This window comes from Dipodomys ordii, unplaced genomic scaffold, assembly GCF_000151885.1.
Source record: "Dipodomys ordii isolate 6190 unplaced genomic scaffold, Dord_2.0 Scaffold101, whole genome shotgun sequence".
NCBI lineage: Eukaryota > Metazoa > Chordata > Mammalia > Rodentia > Heteromyidae > Dipodomys > Dipodomys ordii.
In genome coordinates, this window is record NW_012267317.1 from 3,551,120 (window position 1) to 3,569,167 (window position 18,048).

An 18,048-nucleotide genomic window follows, 5' to 3' on the forward strand; every position below is an offset into this window, starting at 1 on the left:
AGGTGAGCCGGGACAGCCAGGGCACTGGGCCATAGCACGCCTCCCAGCCTCAGCTCTGCCCAACACACCTGCACAGGTCTGCAGGCGAGCCGGGACAGCCAGGGCACTGGGCCATAGCGCGCCTCCCAGCCTCAGCTCTGCCCCTGTCATTTGCCCCAGGTATGGAATATTCTTTCTCCTCTGGCTCTCGGAGACCCTCCTGGGCCCGGCCGGACTCTCAGCCTCAGTCCCCCCACAGCAGTCTCAGCCAGGCCCAGCAGGTCGCAGCTCTTTCAGGACAGCAGCACTTCCTGTCCGCTGGTACAATGGTGCTGCCCACGCTTTAAACCAATCAGCCTTCCTTCCAGCTGCTGGGACACCGGCACCACATGTGCAGGAGGCCCAGGTCAGGGGCTCTTCAGGTCAGACCCGAATCCAGGCACATTTTCACCAGTGAAGCCCAGGCTCTCCACTGGGTGGCCTGCTTCATGGAGACCTGCTCCTCCCCAAGCCCTATTTTCCATCCATGCCCTTTCCAAAGCAGCAACTACCATCACTGGGAGTGGAACCCAGGGTGGCATGTGTGCCAGGCAAGCGATCTATATATACAGCCCATGACTACAGAGGTTTTCAAGATGGCAAACCACAGTCAGGTACTGGTGGCTCCTATCTATCATCCCAGCTACTCAGGAGACTAAGATCTGAGTCAGACAGTCCATGAGACCCATCTCTAATTAACCACCAAAAACAAGTGGAACTGTGGTGCAAGTGGCAGAGCACCAGCCTTGAACAAAAAAGGCTAAGGGATAGCACTCTGGTCCTGAGTTCAAGCCCTCGTATTGATACCAAAAAACCCCACATCAAACCACAGAGCATTTTAGCTACTTACTGCAGCTAGGCCAACACGTTTCAAAGGGCTTTTCCACCTTTTATTTCCATCAGTACCCTCCACTGTAAAAGAAAGACGAGAGACCGTTTCCACTCAGCCACACTAGTGCTGTGTGCACCTGCTGCACAGCTCAAGCACCACAGTCAGCCCTGGCGGCGGCACAGCCCATGTAGCCTGCAGTCCACGCTGTGCACATCTGCTGCTCCATCGGTCACAGCTGCCGCCCCCAGGCTGAGTAGTGGAAGGCTGCTGTCCAGGCCACATCAAGAGGGATGCTGGACATGGGGAGGAGTTACTTCAGTCAATTGAAGGCTGACCGCACGCCCAAGGCATAGTCTTCTGTCACCCAGCTATGACAAATCCCCAGCAGAAACTTGGAAAAAATACATCTAAGTCTCTGACAGCTAGCCGTGACTTTATGATAGCAGTCTCAAAATATTAATTAGAATAGGTGCTTTGATTAATATGTTATTTAATACAAGATTTTCACTTTGAACAAGGACTGACACATAGGGAGCGATCGCAACCTTGAATTTTAAGTGGGTGTTTTGCTGAACTCATAGGAACCACTGTTTCAAGATAAAGCATTTGCCGGGAGGGACTGAGCCTTGTCAGCACACGGCCCTTGGCCGGAAGGCCGGAGTAGCATGGCAGCTGCGAGCGCGGGGCTGGCCGGCATGAGCAGAGGGGCCTCTCCAAAAGCGGTTTGAGAGCTACACAGGAAACAAGCCGGGCCCAGCACACCCAACTGTCCCCTGTGCCCCGAGACCCCAGGGAGCACGGCCCCTTGCTCCTGTGGTGAGCCTGCTCTTTGGTTGTAGATGGGCAGGCAGGGAGGCGGAGTCGGGAGCCAGAAGGAACAGCAGAGTCAGGCCAGAGCGTGCTCCTTCCCAAGTCCCCCTTATCTCTGTCCTCTGCGGGGGTCCCCTGCGGCCCCTCCTACACCAAAGAACAAAACCCATCAACAGCAAATGGAACACAAGGAAGGCCTGCATTAGAATTTTCACAATGACGGGATTTATAAGCAGAAACTTAGCACTTATTTCTGTTCATTCTCTAGTTTTTCTTAGGGGCTGACTTTATGTGTTCTACGTAGGATAAGTACTCTGCGATAATCATCTCTTCATCCTCCAGCGTGGAGTCCAGGTAGTCCTCCTCGTGCTCGGGGATGTCCTCCAAGATCTCGTTGACGGCCTCTGTCTCCATGTCTTCATCAGTGGAGGCGCTTGAGGTTCCTGCAGGGCACAGCAGGTTGGGGGGAGGGGGTGTGAGGACAGTGGCCTGGGCCGGCTGCAGTTGGTTCGCCCCAGTGGCAGCCAGCGCCCGGTCTCTGTTCACAGGGCTCGCTGGGGCCGCAGCCTACCTGCGGAGTCCGAAGGAGACGTGGATGGCGTAGAGGAGTCGTCCTCCCCCGAGAACTGCAGGTCGGGAGGAAGGGTCCCTCCGTGGTGTGCCAGGGTCTGAGCTGCCAGCTGGACGTTGCCCCCAAACACCCGCAGCGCGGCTTCGGCCACAACTGTGTCAAAACCCATGTACACCAGCTGGGGAGGACACAGCGACAGGCGTGTTCATGAGCAAGGCTGAGGCCTACGGGACCCACCTCGCCTCAGGCTGCCCAGCACGCACACAACCGCCCTTCCTGCAGGCGCTCTTTGGCCAGTGGGCCTCAAGCCCTCAGGAAGGGGTCTTGGAAGACTTGGGTTCACAGATCCTGGAGTCGGCCAGGCCAGGCCAGGCCAGGCAGCACCGTGCTGCTCACACCCAGCCACAAGTACTGCAAGTGAAGCGGCCACCACGCTCAAGGCACATAAGGTGCATGGAGCCGGCACATGGGACAGGAATCCACTACAGCTAGATCCATGAGAGAAGTGGCCAGATCGTGTCAACGCCTCCCCGGCTCCTGGCCCTGCAGGCACCCTGCCTGGCCGGCTCGCTCAGGGGCTCCCGGGCAGGCACCTGTGGCCCGGAACCGCCCGCCCACGCAGGCGCCAGGGTCCCTCACTCACTTGGTCGATGCTCTCCTGGGCAGGGCTTCCTTGGTGGCCATTAGTGTCAGACTCTGAGCCGTGCAGCCACCACAGGTGAGGATTGCTGAGGAGGAACTGGACACACGGGACCATCACTCATCCCCAGTGAAGCCACAGCCCCCACACACGTGGGGGGCACAGCCCCAGCGCCATGGACTCGGGGACCAGCAGGTGAGGAGCACTGTGCAAGGGGCAGGGAAGCAGGGAAAGGGTCCCACCCCAGGCTGTGATCAGGGAAGCCCACCGAAGGGATTCTGAGGACAAGATAAGAGTGGGGTGAGAGCAGCCAGGCTTGTCAAGGCTCATGGAGGCTAGCAGGGGCCACGGTGGAGACCGCTGGCTCAGAGCTCAGCTCTGGAGGCGAGTGCCACAGCAGAGGCTCAGGCAGCTCAGAGCTCCCCAAGGATACCAACCAAGCAGAGTGGTGGCCAAGCATGGTGGTATGCACCTGTAATACCAGCTACACCAAAGGTGCACATCAGGCCAGACTGCAAAAAGTTAATGAGATCTCATCTCAACCCACAAGCCACAACCCTAGCTAGTGGAAGACAGAGTTCTAAAGGATCATGGCCCAAAAGCTCAAGCAAACACATAAGACCCTGTCTGGAAAAATAACTAAGCAACATGGCTGAGACTGTGGCTCAAATGTAGTGCACCTGCCTCAAATAAACCCATGGGGCCTTCTGAAATATGGGATGGGATAAAAGGCGTGCGGGGCAAGCTGCTCCTCACTTCCCCTCCTGCCCGCTGCCTGCCATGAACCCCACACACAGAGCAGAGGAGGAAAGCAGAGAATCAGGCCTGTGGGATTTAGCTCAGTGTTTGTCTCCACTGGTGTTTGGTGACAAGGTCTTCCATGCCAACTAGCTGCCACGCAGCGCAGGTCCTGAGCCCGCCACAACTTCATTGCTGGGCACGGCTGCTCACACCTAGAATCTTAGCTACTCAGGAGACTGAGAGCTGAAGATCACGGTTCAAAGCCAGCCTGGGCAGGAAAGTCTATAATACTCTTCAATTAACCAGCAAAAAGCCAGAGCTGTGGCTCAAATGGGAGAGTGCCAGCCCTGAGTGAAACAATTAAGGAACATCACTCACGGGAAAAAAAAAAAAAGAAAACACTCACGGGAAAAAAAAAGAAAACAAGAATGGAAGAGGAAACAGGTCTTCTGTGAAGGTACTATTAATCTGTAGTTTCCAGGAATTTCTTCAAAAAGCTCCTTTGCCAAGAGATACTAAATAAAACTAGATACTAAAATAACAATTTTATGAAAAAAACTGTACAGAGGGAGGGAAGGTATGACACTGTCAAAAAAAGAAATCCTACTACTCAGGAGGCTGAGATTTGAGGATCACAGTTCAAAGCCAGCCTGGCAGTTAAATCTGGGAGACTTATCAGAAAACCGAAGTGGAACTGTGACTCAAGCGATAAAGAGCTAGCTAGCCTTGACAAAAAATCTTAGGGACAAAGCCCAGGCCCCGAGTTTGAGTCCCACGATGGGAGGGGCGAAAAAACACAAAAGTTTTACTATTCTCTTCTTCCACCACTTTGGAAATTACGCGCATTCATATCAAACTCTTGCTGCAGATCAAGTTCTACATGGAAGCCTGCGGTGTACTGCAGGTCGGGAGGTCTGATGAGGGAGCAAGGCTCCATCCCCGTGTTCTGTCACTCAGCTGGAGAGCAGCAGAGCTGACCGTCACATCAGACCGGAGATTACAAGGAGGGTCTGTGACCCAGGGAAGAGCACCCACGAGCTAATAAGCAAGCTGGCGCCGCAGAAGCGGGTCTGGGAGCCTGGCGGCGGCGCCCTTACCTTCAGGGCCTCCTCCAGGTTCCCGCTGGTCTGGTGCAGGGCCCGCTTGGCCGCGTGCGCCGAGTAGCCCATTCGTCTCAGGGAGTCGATGCTCTCCAGCCGGCGGCGCTTCTTCTCCTTCTCCTCCCTCCTTATCTGGGCCAGCTCCTTAGGAAGACAGCAGTCCCACCGAGTCAGAGACCAGGCATGGCCTCCGCGTGTCCCTGTGCCCTGCAGGTTCTCAAAGCTGCCACAGGGACCTCCGCTACCTGCTCTCACCCCGTCAAGCCCTGGAGAAGAGCTTTGCTCTGTGGGGACCCCCCTGCGGTGAAGTGCCCAGGGTTCAGCACATGGTGGGGGCTCCTGGGTGACGAGAGTGCTGCTGAGCCCCCCCCCCCGCTGGCCATACTTGGAACCCACAGAATGCTCAAGGGGGACAAAGGACAGCTCAACCCACAGCTGTGCAACCTGCTCCTTGGAGGGGCCTGAGCTGGGTGCAAACAGCTATAGTCCCTTCCTTCTGCCCCACTAGGCCCTAACTGGAAGCACCTAACAATGGAGACACACATAAAAGTGTGACTAAAAAAAGGAGATTTTAATGCTAAGACAAAAAATAAAATAAAGTCAAGTACGGTGGCTCATGCCTGCTACTGAGAAGGCTGAGCTCCATGGATTACAGTTCAAAGCCAGTTCCAACAAGAAAGTCTGTGAGACTCTTTTCTCCACTAAACTACCAAAAAAGCTGGGAAAGGAGCTGTGGCTCAAGTCACAGAGTTCTAGCCTTGAGCAAAAGAGCTCAGAGACAGTGCCCAGGCTCAGTTCAAGCCTCAGGATGAGGAAAAAAAAAAAAAAACTAGGGCTGGGAATGCAGATCAGTGACACAGCACCTGTCTAGCTTGTGCAACGCCCTGGGTTTGATGCCCCGCACAACAATAAATAAGTAAAAATGTAAAGAGGTTTGCAAACCATTCATTCAATCCAATCCCATCCCTCAAGGCTAGTGCTCTACCACTTGAGCCACAACTCCACTTGTGGCTTTCTGCTGATTAATTGGAGATGAGCCCAATGGACTTCTCTAACCAGACTCACTTTTAACTGTTATTCTCATGTTTCAGTCTCCTAGGACTACCGGTGTGAATCACCAGCTCCTGGCCTTTGCTGGTTATTTTGGTGACAAGACCACATGGAATTTTCTTCCTGCTGGCTTCAAATCAAAATCCTCCCTAACTTAGCCTCCTAAGTCTGGATTACATACGTAAGCCACTGGCACCCAGCTTGGATTTTATTTTTGAAATGGGGTATTACCAGCAGCACGAGTGGCCTTGAACTTGCAATCCTGCCACTACCACCTCCTGAGTAGCTGGGATTTATGGGCATGAATCATGGAACCTGGTTTTAAGATTACTTAACATACTTAAGCCTAAATTATCCTAACTGCCCCGCTGGAAAACCCTTTACAAAGGTGTTCAGAAACATATTTTGGTATTGAGAACCAGAAAGAGACTGAAAGAAAAAGACTGCTTGTGTAACCTCCACCATGGTAAGAGGCTATACCATCTGGAAATCAATTCACTGAAAAGACAAGTTACTCCTTTTCTTTTGGATCTGGAGTGAAAAAATCATGCCTTTGTTATTAACGCCTCGTGCAGGCTGGGCTGCTTTGCTCTTTCCTACCCTAGGGAGCTCAGGCATTTCTAAAACAATCCTGCTCTGCCTCACACATCACAGCCCCTCAGGAGCGTGGGCTGTGGAAGCAGTGGCCAGCTACCTCTCTGCGGTTGGAGATGTGAGTAGCTGCATGATCCACGTTCCCATCACAGGCTCGCAGGCCAAGCCGGGCTTCCTGGGCCGTGAAACCCAACTGCAACAAGTTGTGAACTTTCGACGGATCAATATACAGCTCTTTAAAGAGCTGACTTGCCTACAAACAGGGAGAAATACAAGTCATGTAACCATAGCAACCCCAAAAGCTTAGCAAAACTGAAAGAAACTCGACCGTTCTCTGCATGAATACCGTGTTGGATTTTTAGATGGAAACTTTAACCAATCTATTATCAACCAGTAGGATGGAAACAGACAACTGTCTATGTAACTTATCTGTAATATAGCATGGTGACTGGGTGAGGTATTGTGGAAGTAACTGCTATACAGGATCCCCTTCATTTTTGTTAACGAAAGTCTCTGAGTTTGGGCACTACTCTCCCTTACAGTAAGGCCTGGCAAGGTGGTAAAGTCTAGGGCAAGGTCAATGACCTATAGCCACTTCCAGGTCCTCTCTTCATTTAGAGGTCAGATGACTCTCTGGCTCCCTCTGCAGGTAGCAGAGGCAGCTGCAGGAGCGACCCACAATGCTGGGGTGCAGCATCTGTTTTTGAGTTGTCCTTATTAAGGCCTCTGGCCTGCAGGCAAACAAGTATGTTTACAGAATACCACAGGAGAGGATGCACTTCTCTCAAAAGTCACAAACTGCTGGCTTGATAGAGTACTCTTCACTTCCAGGATTAGGAAGAGCTGATGAAAATGGCTACCCGGAAGTCGTCTTACCTTGCTGAGATACTCCCGAGCCTCTTCTCCATTCCCACTGTGATAATTTCGTATCCCCTGAAGCAGGTAGAGTCTTAAAAACAACACCTTCTCCTTCCCGCAATTTCCCTAGTTATCAGATAAAGTTAAGGGGATAAAGCATTCTTGTTTGCAATTACAGGTGTACAGTGTTCACATTTCCAATTCCCTTTGTCTCACAGGGCATAATGTCCACAGACTCACTACTGCTGATGCAGTAGTGAAGACTCCTCCACATGGGAGGAAACTGGGGCTGGGATGCCTGTCTCCGGCCATCTAGGACACTACAGCACATAGGTAGGTCACTGACTGTCTCCAGGGTAGGGGACTGTCGGGGGTCTATGACTAGCAAGCTGTGTTTGACACAGCTAGATTCAGAAACATGTAACACATGCTGCAATCTTACAAAGAACACACTGCACAGCCACATCCAGACCAACTCACCCCCGGCAGCGATCTAGTGGAACAGGGATAAACAGATTCCAAAGATGTGTGACATGAAACAAAGGACAGTGACATACTTTGATGTGGACCAGCCTCTGATGATTTTCTCCGTAACAATTTTTAAAGCAGTTCTGGGCCAAGTTTAACTTTTTCTCGGCATCATCAAGGCACTCCAGCTGCTCCAGGCGGAAGTAGCACCAGACTATGTCCAGCTGGAGCACGGCGTAGTTATCCACCGTGTCCAACAGCTCCCTGCAGCACTCACTGCAAGGAGAAGGAGGCATCACTGACCGGCTGGCCCCACGGGAAGCCTCGTGGGACTTACTGGACTTCTCTTCAGGTCTTGCATAGGCTGATTAAAGTCAACCACATAACCTGAGTCCCTCCAGTGGAAAAGAGAAAAAAAAAGGCGTAGGAATAGCAGCCTAACACTCCTGACCCAGGACATGAGGAAGCCAAGCTTGAACACAGTGGTGCTGGCCCAAACTACCAACTAGAACCACCAAGACACAGGAGCTGATCCTCTTTTTGCAAGAAATACTGCTGCTGAGACGTGCTAGATGTTGTATTTCTAAGATGTCCTTGGGTGACTCCAAGGTATGGGACAGGTTGTGATCTCTGCTTTCCAGGCATTGTCCCCTCTTGCCCTCGCTAGGACGGTGGCTAGCAGGTGGTGGCTCTGACAAGGCACCCGTGCTCAATCACACTCCAGAGGGGGAAACAATCTAGCACATGCCTGCTAGAGCCTCACTCAACTTCTGAGGGCCTGTGGACAGAGTAAAGGCCACTTTACCACTGGCTGGACACAGTACAGGGAAAGAAAGACAAGACAATAAGTAGAAGGCAGTTTGGTTTAGGAAGAATGCAGACAGAGACAGTTACCATGACGACTTGTTTGGCCATTACTTATTGGTGCATGTCTGTAATCCCAGCATTTGAGAAGTAGAGGCAGGAGGACTGTGAGATCAAGGCCAGACTAGACAACAGAGATAGTTCCAGGCCAGCCTGTTAAACTGTATGATGCAAGTCTAGATCCCAATTCTTTAATAAGGAAGGCCATCTGTTTAAAATAAGACCGCACATCCTCCTCGGGCGCTGGTGGCTCACACCTGTAATCCTAGCTACTCAGGAGGCTGAAATCTGAGGATTGTTGTTTAAAGCCAGCCCAGGCAGAAAAGTGCCATGAGACTCATCTCCAATTAACCACTGAAAACCGGAAGTGACACTGTGGCTCAAGCGGTAGAGCTTTAGCCTTGAGCACAAAGAGGCTCAGGAACAGCACTGAGGCCCTGACTTCAAGACCCCAAACCAAGGCGGGGGTGGGGAGGTTGGGAGGGGTGATGGGAGTGGGGTGCACATCCTCAAGTTTCCACCCTGGCTATGGCTACGCGCTCAGCAGCCCCAAATCACACAGAATTGCTCGTCTTTTTTTTTTTTTTTTTTGTCGGTTGTGGGGCCTGAACTCTGGGCCTGGGCGCTGTCCCTCAGCTCTTCAGCTCAAGGCGAGCGCTCTACCACTTGAGCTACAGCGCCACTTCCGGTTTTCTGGTGGTTTTTATTGGAGATAGGAGTCTCATGGTCTCTCCTGCCCGGGCTGGCTTTGAACCGTGATCCTCAGATCTCAGCCTCCTGAGTAGCTAGGATTACAGGCGTGAGCCACCAGCGCCCGGCTTAGAATTGCTCGTCTTTATCCTTTAACACAGTGCTCTCCTCCAGGGCAGGCTTAGAGTCCATTGGGGAGAGCAAAAAAAACTAATGTATTAAAGAAGTATTTTTGCATTTACTGTTTCTCTCTTTTTTCATTTATTGTCTCTTAACAGTCTAGTCTTTAATACACATCACATTTTACACACACACACACACACACACAGAACCAGGTCAAGCACTCTCCCACTCTGCTGCTTAATCAGAGAACTTGCTCCTTTGGAGAAGAGGACTAAGGTGTGACCTATACTCAGGAGAGTTCCTGACAACCACAGGAATGCAATGGCTATCTGCCACACTCATTCTCATTTCTTACAAGCCTCAACAGGCTTTTTCATGATTAATAAATATCAAGAGCAAGAAGAATAAAACCAATGTGTGCCTAAGTGTGACCTGACCTAGAATCTTATAGGCAGAATGAAAACAAAAAGATAGCAAAGCACAGGTCTCCTATTACTGAGGTACATTATATTCTATTTCAAGAAATCACTACATATTATAACTTTGAAATGATTAGGCCTAAACTTGAATCTGATCATGTTAATTAGGAAAATCAAGGCTTTAAAAAGGATGGTATAAGCTGGGTGCTGGTGGCTCTTGCTTGTAATCTTAGCTACTGAGGCTGAGAATGGAGGACTGTGGTTCAAAGCCAGCCCACACAGACAAATCCAAGACACTCTGACAGAAAACAAAAAAATCCCAAACAAATAGAACTGGAGCTGTGGCTTAAGTGGTAAAGCACTAGCCTTGAGTGAAAAAGCAAAAGGACAGCATCTAGAACCCCAGGTTCAAGCCCCAGGACTGGCACAAATAGATAACATGGCATATTGCAGTGGTGCTTCCTGCCTGGCTCAAGTAGAAGGTAGAAAAACAAAAGCAAGAACAAAGCACTTGAAGTGATGAGAGTGGGAGGGGCCGTGTGAAAGCTGGATCATTTCCCTTAATAATGGATCCACCAAGCATGAAAGTGCTTACCAGAAATATCTGTCAGCATCCAAAAGACATGGCAAGGCTATTCCATATTCCTTTCTTTTCAGGAAAGCTCTACCCTTCTCATGATAGCCCATTGCTAACATAAGTGCCTAGAAAAGAACAGATATTCCTAAAAACATCACTTTAAGATATAAAACAAGGAGCCGGGCATAGGTGGCTCAGGCCTATAATCCTAGCTACTCAGGAGGCTGAGATCTGAGGATCGCAGTTCAAAGCCAGCCTGGGCAGAAAAGTCCCTGAGACTCTTATTTCCAATAAACCACCAGAAAACCAGAAGTGGCGCTGTACCTCAAATGGTAAAGTGCTCGCCTTGAGCTAAAGGGCACAGGGACAGCACCCAGGCCTAGAGTTCAAGCCCCATGACTGGAGAAAAAAAAAAAGATATAAAACAAGTTATACTAAAAGCATATTAGTTACAAAGAACAGCAAATAAAGTAAGAAAGACCACAACTCAATCTAACAGGCAGGAAGAAAAATATAAACACTGGAGCAGAACTCTCAGTTTTATGGGTCTACAGTAGACCAGGCCAGGTTTTTATCTGTTCACTTTTAGTATCTGCTGATCTAGATCTACTCTTAATGCTCTGTAAGATTCAATGCATTAAAAAATAGCCAGGTTTTTTTTTTAAGTATTTTTGCCAGATGACACTGTTTTTTTTGTGTGTGTACAAGCCAGTCCTGGGACTTGAATTCAGGGACTGGGTGCTGTCCCTGAGGTTTTTCACTCAAGGCTGGTGCTCTATTACTTGAACCATATCTCCAATTGTGCTTAGTTGGAGATAAGAGTCTCACAGACTTCCCTGCCCAGGCTGGCTTCAGACAGCAATCCTCAGATCTCAAGCCTCCCGAGTAGCTAGGATTACAGACGTTGAGTGAGCCACTGATACCCAGCTTTGTAATCTAATTATTGCAGACATTTTGTTATACTAATAGCAAAGGTAAGCGTGATCCAGAACTTTTTGAAGTTTGTTAATTTTTTAAGTTTGAATTTTTACATAATTCAGTCTTATAAACATGTTCCAAAAGATCTAGATACCATCACTTAGTAGTGCCGGTGGCTCACACCTGTATCCTTGCTACTCAGGAGGCTGAGTTGTGAGGATCATGGTTCAAAGCCAGCCTGAACAGGAAGGCCTGTAACACTTAATCACCAGAAAGCCAAAAGTGTGAGGCCCTGACACCAAGCCCCAACACCAGCAGAAAATAATTAAGGAAAATAAATATTACTAACTTTAAATGAAATAACTCAAATCGTTAAGTGTGATTTACACTAAATTTAGGCTGACCCTAGTCAGTACACCTGGGCCTGGCTCAGGGATGGTAAACAAGGCACCAGCCCCTCACTCTAGCCCCCACTGGCCCAGCACTTACCTTTCTCTCTGATGGGGGAATTCTGATTGATCTGCCTGTCTGGTTTGCAATGTCCAAGTACGGCATGGTTTCTGGATCCACCATCTCAGCTGGAACAAAGAACTCCATTAATTTGGGTTAAACAGCAGCAACAGTATGATTCATGGTCCTCTGTATGTGGAAGTAAGGTGCTGTCCGAAAGCCACATGTACCTCTCTCTGCCAGTATCTCTAGTCCTCTTTTCATCCTCTGAATTCGTTTCTCTTTGAGTTCGGCTTCATTTTGCTCCTCTTCCTCTACTTGGAAGTTTTTCCTCACATCCTCTTCAGATTGTTTTAGTTCAAGCACCATGGCCTTGACATTGTGAGTCACTCCTTGTTCTTCAAGGCTTTTTCCTACAAACATCAAAATGGCTGTCTTGTAAGCTCACTGAACAACCATTCATTTCCAGTGTGAATGGAATTGCAAAGCCTGCATTCACACTTGCAAACACCAGGTTCTCATTGGTAAGGATGTGTTTAAATGTAGTTGTGGAACTTTGTACCTGTTAAGCAGCCCTGAACTCAGGCACTTGAAACCAAAACCAACTAAATTCATCCCTCCCAGTTTTCTTTTTTCTACTCTAAGACCAAATCAAAGGCGCAAGTATTTGAGAATCTACCACAGGCAGAGCAGTGTGATAGGCAGTATAGAAGGAAAATGAGAAAATGCAATGAACACACAGCTTTCCTCCCCTCTAATAGGAACGTAGAAGTTACGGCCCGGGGCGAAGATCCCACACCACCTGATGGAGCCTGAGGAGGCGGAGCCTTTGGAAGAGCTGCGATGCTCTGCGTGGCTGTGCAGTGCATTTGCCTCCTCCTCCTCCTCGCCTTCATCCCGGCAGCACTCACAGCCACCTAAGTCGCCATCTCCATCAGAGGTCACTGGTGAGCGCCCATATGGGATTTTATATGTTGTTAAAATTACATGGGCTTAGCAGGGCGCTGGTGGCTCACACCTGTAATCCTAGCTACTCAGGAGGCTGAGATCTGAGGATCACGGTTCAAAGCCAGCCCGGGCAGGAGAGACCGTGACTCCTATCTCCAATAAACCACCAGAAAACCTGAAGTGGCGCTGTAGCTCAAGTGGTAGAGTGCTCGCCTTGAGCTGAAGAGCTGAGGGACAGCGCCCAGGCCCAGAGTTCAAGTCCCACGACCGACAAAAAAAAATATATTATGTGACTTCATAGATTTTTCACCTATGGTGGGGATCTCTAGAATGTAACTCCTGTGATAGGTGAGGGATCACTGCGTCCCTCAGATTTGTCTGCCCAGGCTGGTTTCAAACCACGGTTCTTAGATCTCAACTTCCTGAGTAGCTAGGATTTCAGGAATGAGCCATCAGTTCCCAGCCTGAACTTTTTTTTTTTTTTTTTGCCAGTCATGGGGCCTGAACTCTGGGCCTGGGCGCTGTCCCTCAGCTTTTCAGCTCAAGGTGAGCTCTCTACCACTTGAGCTATAGCACCACATCCGGCTATTTCTACTTATGTGTGCTGAGGAATTCAACCCAGGGCCTCACGCATACAAGGCAAGCGCTCTACCACTGAGCCACCTTCCCAGCCCCCAGCCCTGAACTTTTTGATGAGATTAATCCAGCGTTGAATTTTACAGTTTTCGCACCCCATTAAAGCCCTCACAGAAATTAACATCATCCAGTCTGGGCACACTCAAAAACTGTTTTGATTTCTGGAAGGCTTAGATTGGAAAGAACATACTTTGAAACTAACTGGGCAAAAAGTCTAAGACTCCATTCTTTTTCTTTCTTTCTTTTTTTTTTGGTGCTGGTCCTGGGGCTTGAACTCAGGGCCAAGGCTCTGTCCCTGAGCTTGTTTTGCTCAAGGCTAGCACTCTACCACTTGAGCTTCAGCTTTTTCTAAGTAGTTTGTTGGCAATAAAGAGTCTCATTGCCTTTCCTATCCAGGCTGGCTTCAAACTGCAGTCCTCAGATCTCAGCCTTCTGAGTAGCTAGGATTACAGGCATCAACTATCAGCTCTTAGTTTAAGACGTCCATTTTTAACCAATAAAAACTGGCATGGTGGTACATACCCTGTAATCTCAGCTAGGTAGAAAGTAAAAATTCAAGGTCACAGCCTAGGCTAGGCTGGGCAAAAGGGAGACCCACTTTGAAAAATAAAAGCAAAAAAGGCTATCTAGCCAGCACAGGACCCTGAGTTCAAACAGAGTACTAAACAAAAACAAAAACAAAGCAAAAAAAGCCCCACCCCTGTTGTATTTCATAGAAGGAGGAGCCACCAAGCTGCTGGTATGCAGGCTGGGTTCCTTGGGGTTCTTGCTAGCGAAGTGCTGCTCGGAGTGCTCAGCACTTCCCCTCTGCAGAAGCACCAGGTAAAGGGTTGTGTGCCCAATGGCAGAGCCACCGCATACCGGCTGCAGTGGCTGTCATCTAGGCCATTATTTCTGCATTAGACAGATGTGCATTCTTTGCTGTAACATACCTAGCTGGAGCTGTTTCTTATTTATGACAATCTTGATGTAATTTTCTTGAAATCCAAAGGTTTCAGCTATTCTGGAAAAAAAAAAGAAAAAAACCCAGTGAGAACTGTAGAAACACCAAGTGTTTATTATCTATTAAAAATATTTTAGGAGCTAGGAATGTGGTAGAGTGCTTGCCTAGTATGCATGAAGTCCTGGATTCAATTTCTCAGTACTACATGAACAGAAAAAGCCAGTAGTGATACTGTGATTCAAGTGGTAGAGCACTAGCCTTGTATGCAGAGAGGCTCAAGGACAGTGTCCAGGCCCTGCCTGAGTTCAAGCCCCAGGACTGGCAATAAATAAGTAAATAAATAAAATAAAAATTAGTTGCCAGGTGTCAGCAGCTCAGACCTGTAATCCTAGCTACTTAAGAAGCTGAGATCTGAAGACTGCGGTTGGAAGCCTGACAGAGACGTCCCCTGAGATGCTTATCTCCCATTAGCCACTCGAAGTGGAAGTAGAGCTGTGGCTCTAAGTGGAAGGGCACCAGCCTTGAGCAAAAGAGCTCAAGGACAGTGCTCAGGCCCTGAGTTTAAGCTCCATGAACAACAGAAAGAAATTTCTTTTAAATCATTGCCATTTTGTACCTTTTCTTCAAACCAAGCAGGTTCACTTGGGACTACTAGAAACAGGAGGAGGAAAGTCCTTTCTTAAACTGCTCCCTATTTGTTTCCTCATGAGCCGTGCTATCTACCCATTTCATTAGGAGGCTTAAAAACAGCCAAGTGAATTCTGTTTGTCAGAAGCAAATCCTCTCCCTTCCAGGGTGGTCTTTTTGGAGAAGCTGAGATCAAAGGTCATCCATACCACTGTCTACTCCAGACTGAAGGAAGCTTCTTCAGTCCACCCCTAGACAGCCTGAAGTGACCAAAGGTGATAATCAGAGTCAGGTGGAGAAAGTGATAGGCTAGCCTGGCAGGTGCCCAAACCATCAGTGAAACAACTTGCCAGATCTCAAAGTTAGGATGTGGTATTTTTACAGATGAGAACACAGCCTGAAATCACATCAAATTATTATTGCACTGAGAACAGAAAAACAAAACAACAACAACAAAAAAAACATGTGATCTGACAGGCCTTGGTGGCTCATGTCTGGAACTCTATCTACTCAGGAGGCAGAGAGCTGAGGATCAAAATTTGAAGCCAGCCTAGACAGACAAATCTAGGATACTCATATCCAGTTAACCACTAAAAAGTCAGAATTGGAGGCATGGTTTAAGTAGTAGAGTACCAGCTGTGAGTAGAGTCAAGTAAAGTGTAAGGCCCTGAGTTCAAGTCTCAGTACCAGCACCAAAACCTCTCACAATCTGCTGAACCAGACTCTCTCCCATGTCTGTTCCTCATCTACTCCTTTCTGTGTGGGCTGAGCACCTGTGATGGTAGGTCAGCACTTCCCAGCTCCACCTGAAGCTGCCCTGGACAGAGAGGAGCAAGCAGTTTGTCCAGTGGTTCTGGGCCTCTCACATGTCAGTGTGAGTCCCAAAAGCCCTCCCTGACCAGTCTCAGCTTTCTCTGCTATAAAGTGAGGATAGGACCCATGCTACCTACTTGCAGGAAGACCAGAAGGATCAAATGAACCAGTGTACAGAGGAGCACAGCACCCGAACAGCGTCAGGTACTTACTTAGACCTCAGATCTCTGCCAGTGACGTGCAGTCGGGTCTCTAGCAAGCTCTTCCTGTCCTGTTTAAAAATGAGAAACAAAATAAAATGTTACTTGGAGCTATCGAGCTATGAGAACAGAAAAACTGACATCTGAGGATATAAACCTCGTCCCTGGTCCAGGACTAAAATGTCTGGAAAAACCAAGGGGGCTGGAGCTGACAAGGTGCCGTGAACGTCCTCCAAGGGGCCGCAGTAGGCTGCCAAGCACCAGTCACAGGGGCAGCCAACCTTAGAACCAAATTTCACAACACTTTCATTCACTTTCCCTCAAATACCATGCCTTGCCCTACCATTTCTTCCCTTCTTTCCCCAGCCCCTCTCTCTACAGATTTGCTTGTTCTGAACATTTTGTAATAGATTGTACAGTGTGGCCTTTGATTCCACATGATTTGAGGTTCACCAGTGTTGTGTACGTACTCGTATTTCATTATTCACTAGTAAGTAGTTTTCTATTATATGACAATGCCACTTGTTTGTCCATTCATATACTCCTGGACGTTTGGAATTTCCTCCAGGTTTGCCTGTATGAGTGGCGTGATCATGAATCCTCACATACATTTTACATACATATACTCCCAGCTCTGGAAATGGTCACATGGCCGGTGCTAAGGCACTTGTCTGGCCACAGTAGCATTACGGAGCCGCTGAGGCCCTGCCTGAGCAAGCAGCAGAGCAGGGAAAGGGAACTGTGGCTTGAGAGTGTTCTCTAAAAAGCCTGGTGGCCACTTTAGCTCACAGCAAATCCTGACCACTAATCCTGAGCTCTGAATCATTGTGCCAGCGGTGCCTGCCTGTCCCAGTCAGGAGGCTGAGGTCTGAGGATGGAGGTTCAAAGCCAGCCCAGGAGGGAAAGTCCCTGAAACTCTCATCTCCAATGAACCACCACAACACTGGAAGTAGCACTGAGGCTCAAATGGTAGAGTGCTAGCCTTGATCCGGAGACCTGAGGGACACTGCCCAGACCCAGAGTTCAAGCTCCATGACTGACGGGGGGGAAGCTCTGAGCAGCCAAAAAGAACAAACCTTGGGACTGGGCTCCAGAACCTCAACAGCCAATGGAAAGTGGCCTAAAGAAATTTTAATTTAGGACTATAGTTGAACAAAAACAATTCCTGGGATCACATCACTAAGTATTGGTTCCAAAGTTAATTTGAAGGAATTACTCACTTTTCGTAGCCTTGCAGGTAAAAACACCTCAATTGTTGCAATTCCTGTTGTCTTGTAATTTTCATTTCCTGTTCCACGCTCGATTGCTTTGCAACGTATTTCTTCTATTATATTCTCAACTTCATTTTCACAGCAGTCTAGCTTGTCAGAGTACTTCTTGGCAAGGTCCTAGGAAGAAGCAGCAGCAAGGAGAGCTCAATGCAATGCCAATGAGAAATGAGCACAGGCAAGCCAGGAAAGGGCACAAGGGCCTGTGGGGCAGAAACTGAGGAGTTTATGTATGGCATATGGAAATCCAGTCATGGCTCTTATGATCCCAGGAAAGAGAAATTCCACAGACAGACAGTAGAACAGGCTCAGCAGAAAATGTGAAAACAATTGGGACTATTCTGAGGACAGGAAGAGTAGTTTATGATCTTTGTGACCAGAAAACAGTAAGAAACGACTATTCATTTTTGTACTGGAGCTTCACCTTAGGGCCACTGCCTGGCTTTTCCCACTTATGGCTGGTGCTCTACCGCTTGAGTCCTATCTCCATTTCCAGTTTTTTGCTGGCTAGAGATAAGTTTCCAGATTTGTCTGCCCAGGCTGGCTTCAAACTCTGATCATCTTTAGATCTCAGCTTCATGAGTAACTAGGATTACAGGCGTGATCCACCAAAGTAAAGCAGAAGAGATTAAGTCAGGCACTGGTGGCTCACGCCTATAATCCTAGCTACTAAGCCTATAATCCTAGCTACTAAGGAGATGGAGATCGTAGTTCAAAGTCAGCCCTGCAGGAAGTCCATGAGACTCTTATCTCCAGTTAGCCACCAAAAAGTCAAATATTGAGCTGTGTCTTTTTTTTTTTTTTGTCAGTCATGGGGCTTGAACTCTGGGCCTGAGCGCTGTCCCTCAGCTCTTCAGCTCAAGGCTAGCGCTCTACCACTTGAGCTACAG

General features: G+C 48.7%; 1 protein-coding gene across 2 annotated transcripts in view; it reads right to left on the reverse strand.

Moving 5' to 3' along the window:
• Nucleotides 1-1,323: 1,323 nt before the first annotated feature.
• Nub1 (negative regulator of ubiquitin-like proteins 1) overlaps nt 1,324-18,048 on the reverse strand; it is a 24,167-nt gene continuing 7,442 nt past the window's right edge. The window contains exons 3-15 of one of the 2 annotated variants that reach the window (XM_013027240.1): nt 17,111-17,278; nt 15,903-15,961; nt 14,240-14,310; nt 11,954-12,136; nt 11,763-11,851; nt 10,374-10,480; nt 7,772-7,958; nt 7,233-7,340; nt 6,457-6,609; nt 4,710-4,856; nt 2,875-2,970; nt 2,232-2,409; nt 1,324-2,103 (exon numbers count right to left, since the gene is read on the reverse strand). In XM_013027240.1, coding sequence (XP_012882694.1) covers nt 1,925-2,103; nt 2,232-2,409; nt 2,875-2,970; nt 4,710-4,856; nt 6,457-6,609; nt 7,233-7,340; nt 7,772-7,958; nt 10,374-10,480; nt 11,763-11,851; nt 11,954-12,136; nt 14,240-14,310; nt 15,903-15,961; nt 17,111-17,278 — 1,725 coding nt within the window. In that variant the 3' untranslated portion in view covers nt 1,324-1,924. The remainder of the gene's footprint in view (nt 2,104-2,231; nt 2,410-2,874; nt 2,971-4,709; nt 4,857-6,456; nt 6,610-7,232; nt 7,341-7,771; nt 7,959-10,373; nt 10,481-11,762; nt 11,852-11,953; nt 12,137-14,239; nt 14,311-15,902; nt 15,962-17,110; nt 17,279-18,048) is intronic. The other variant, XM_013027241.1, reaches the window with a different exon arrangement.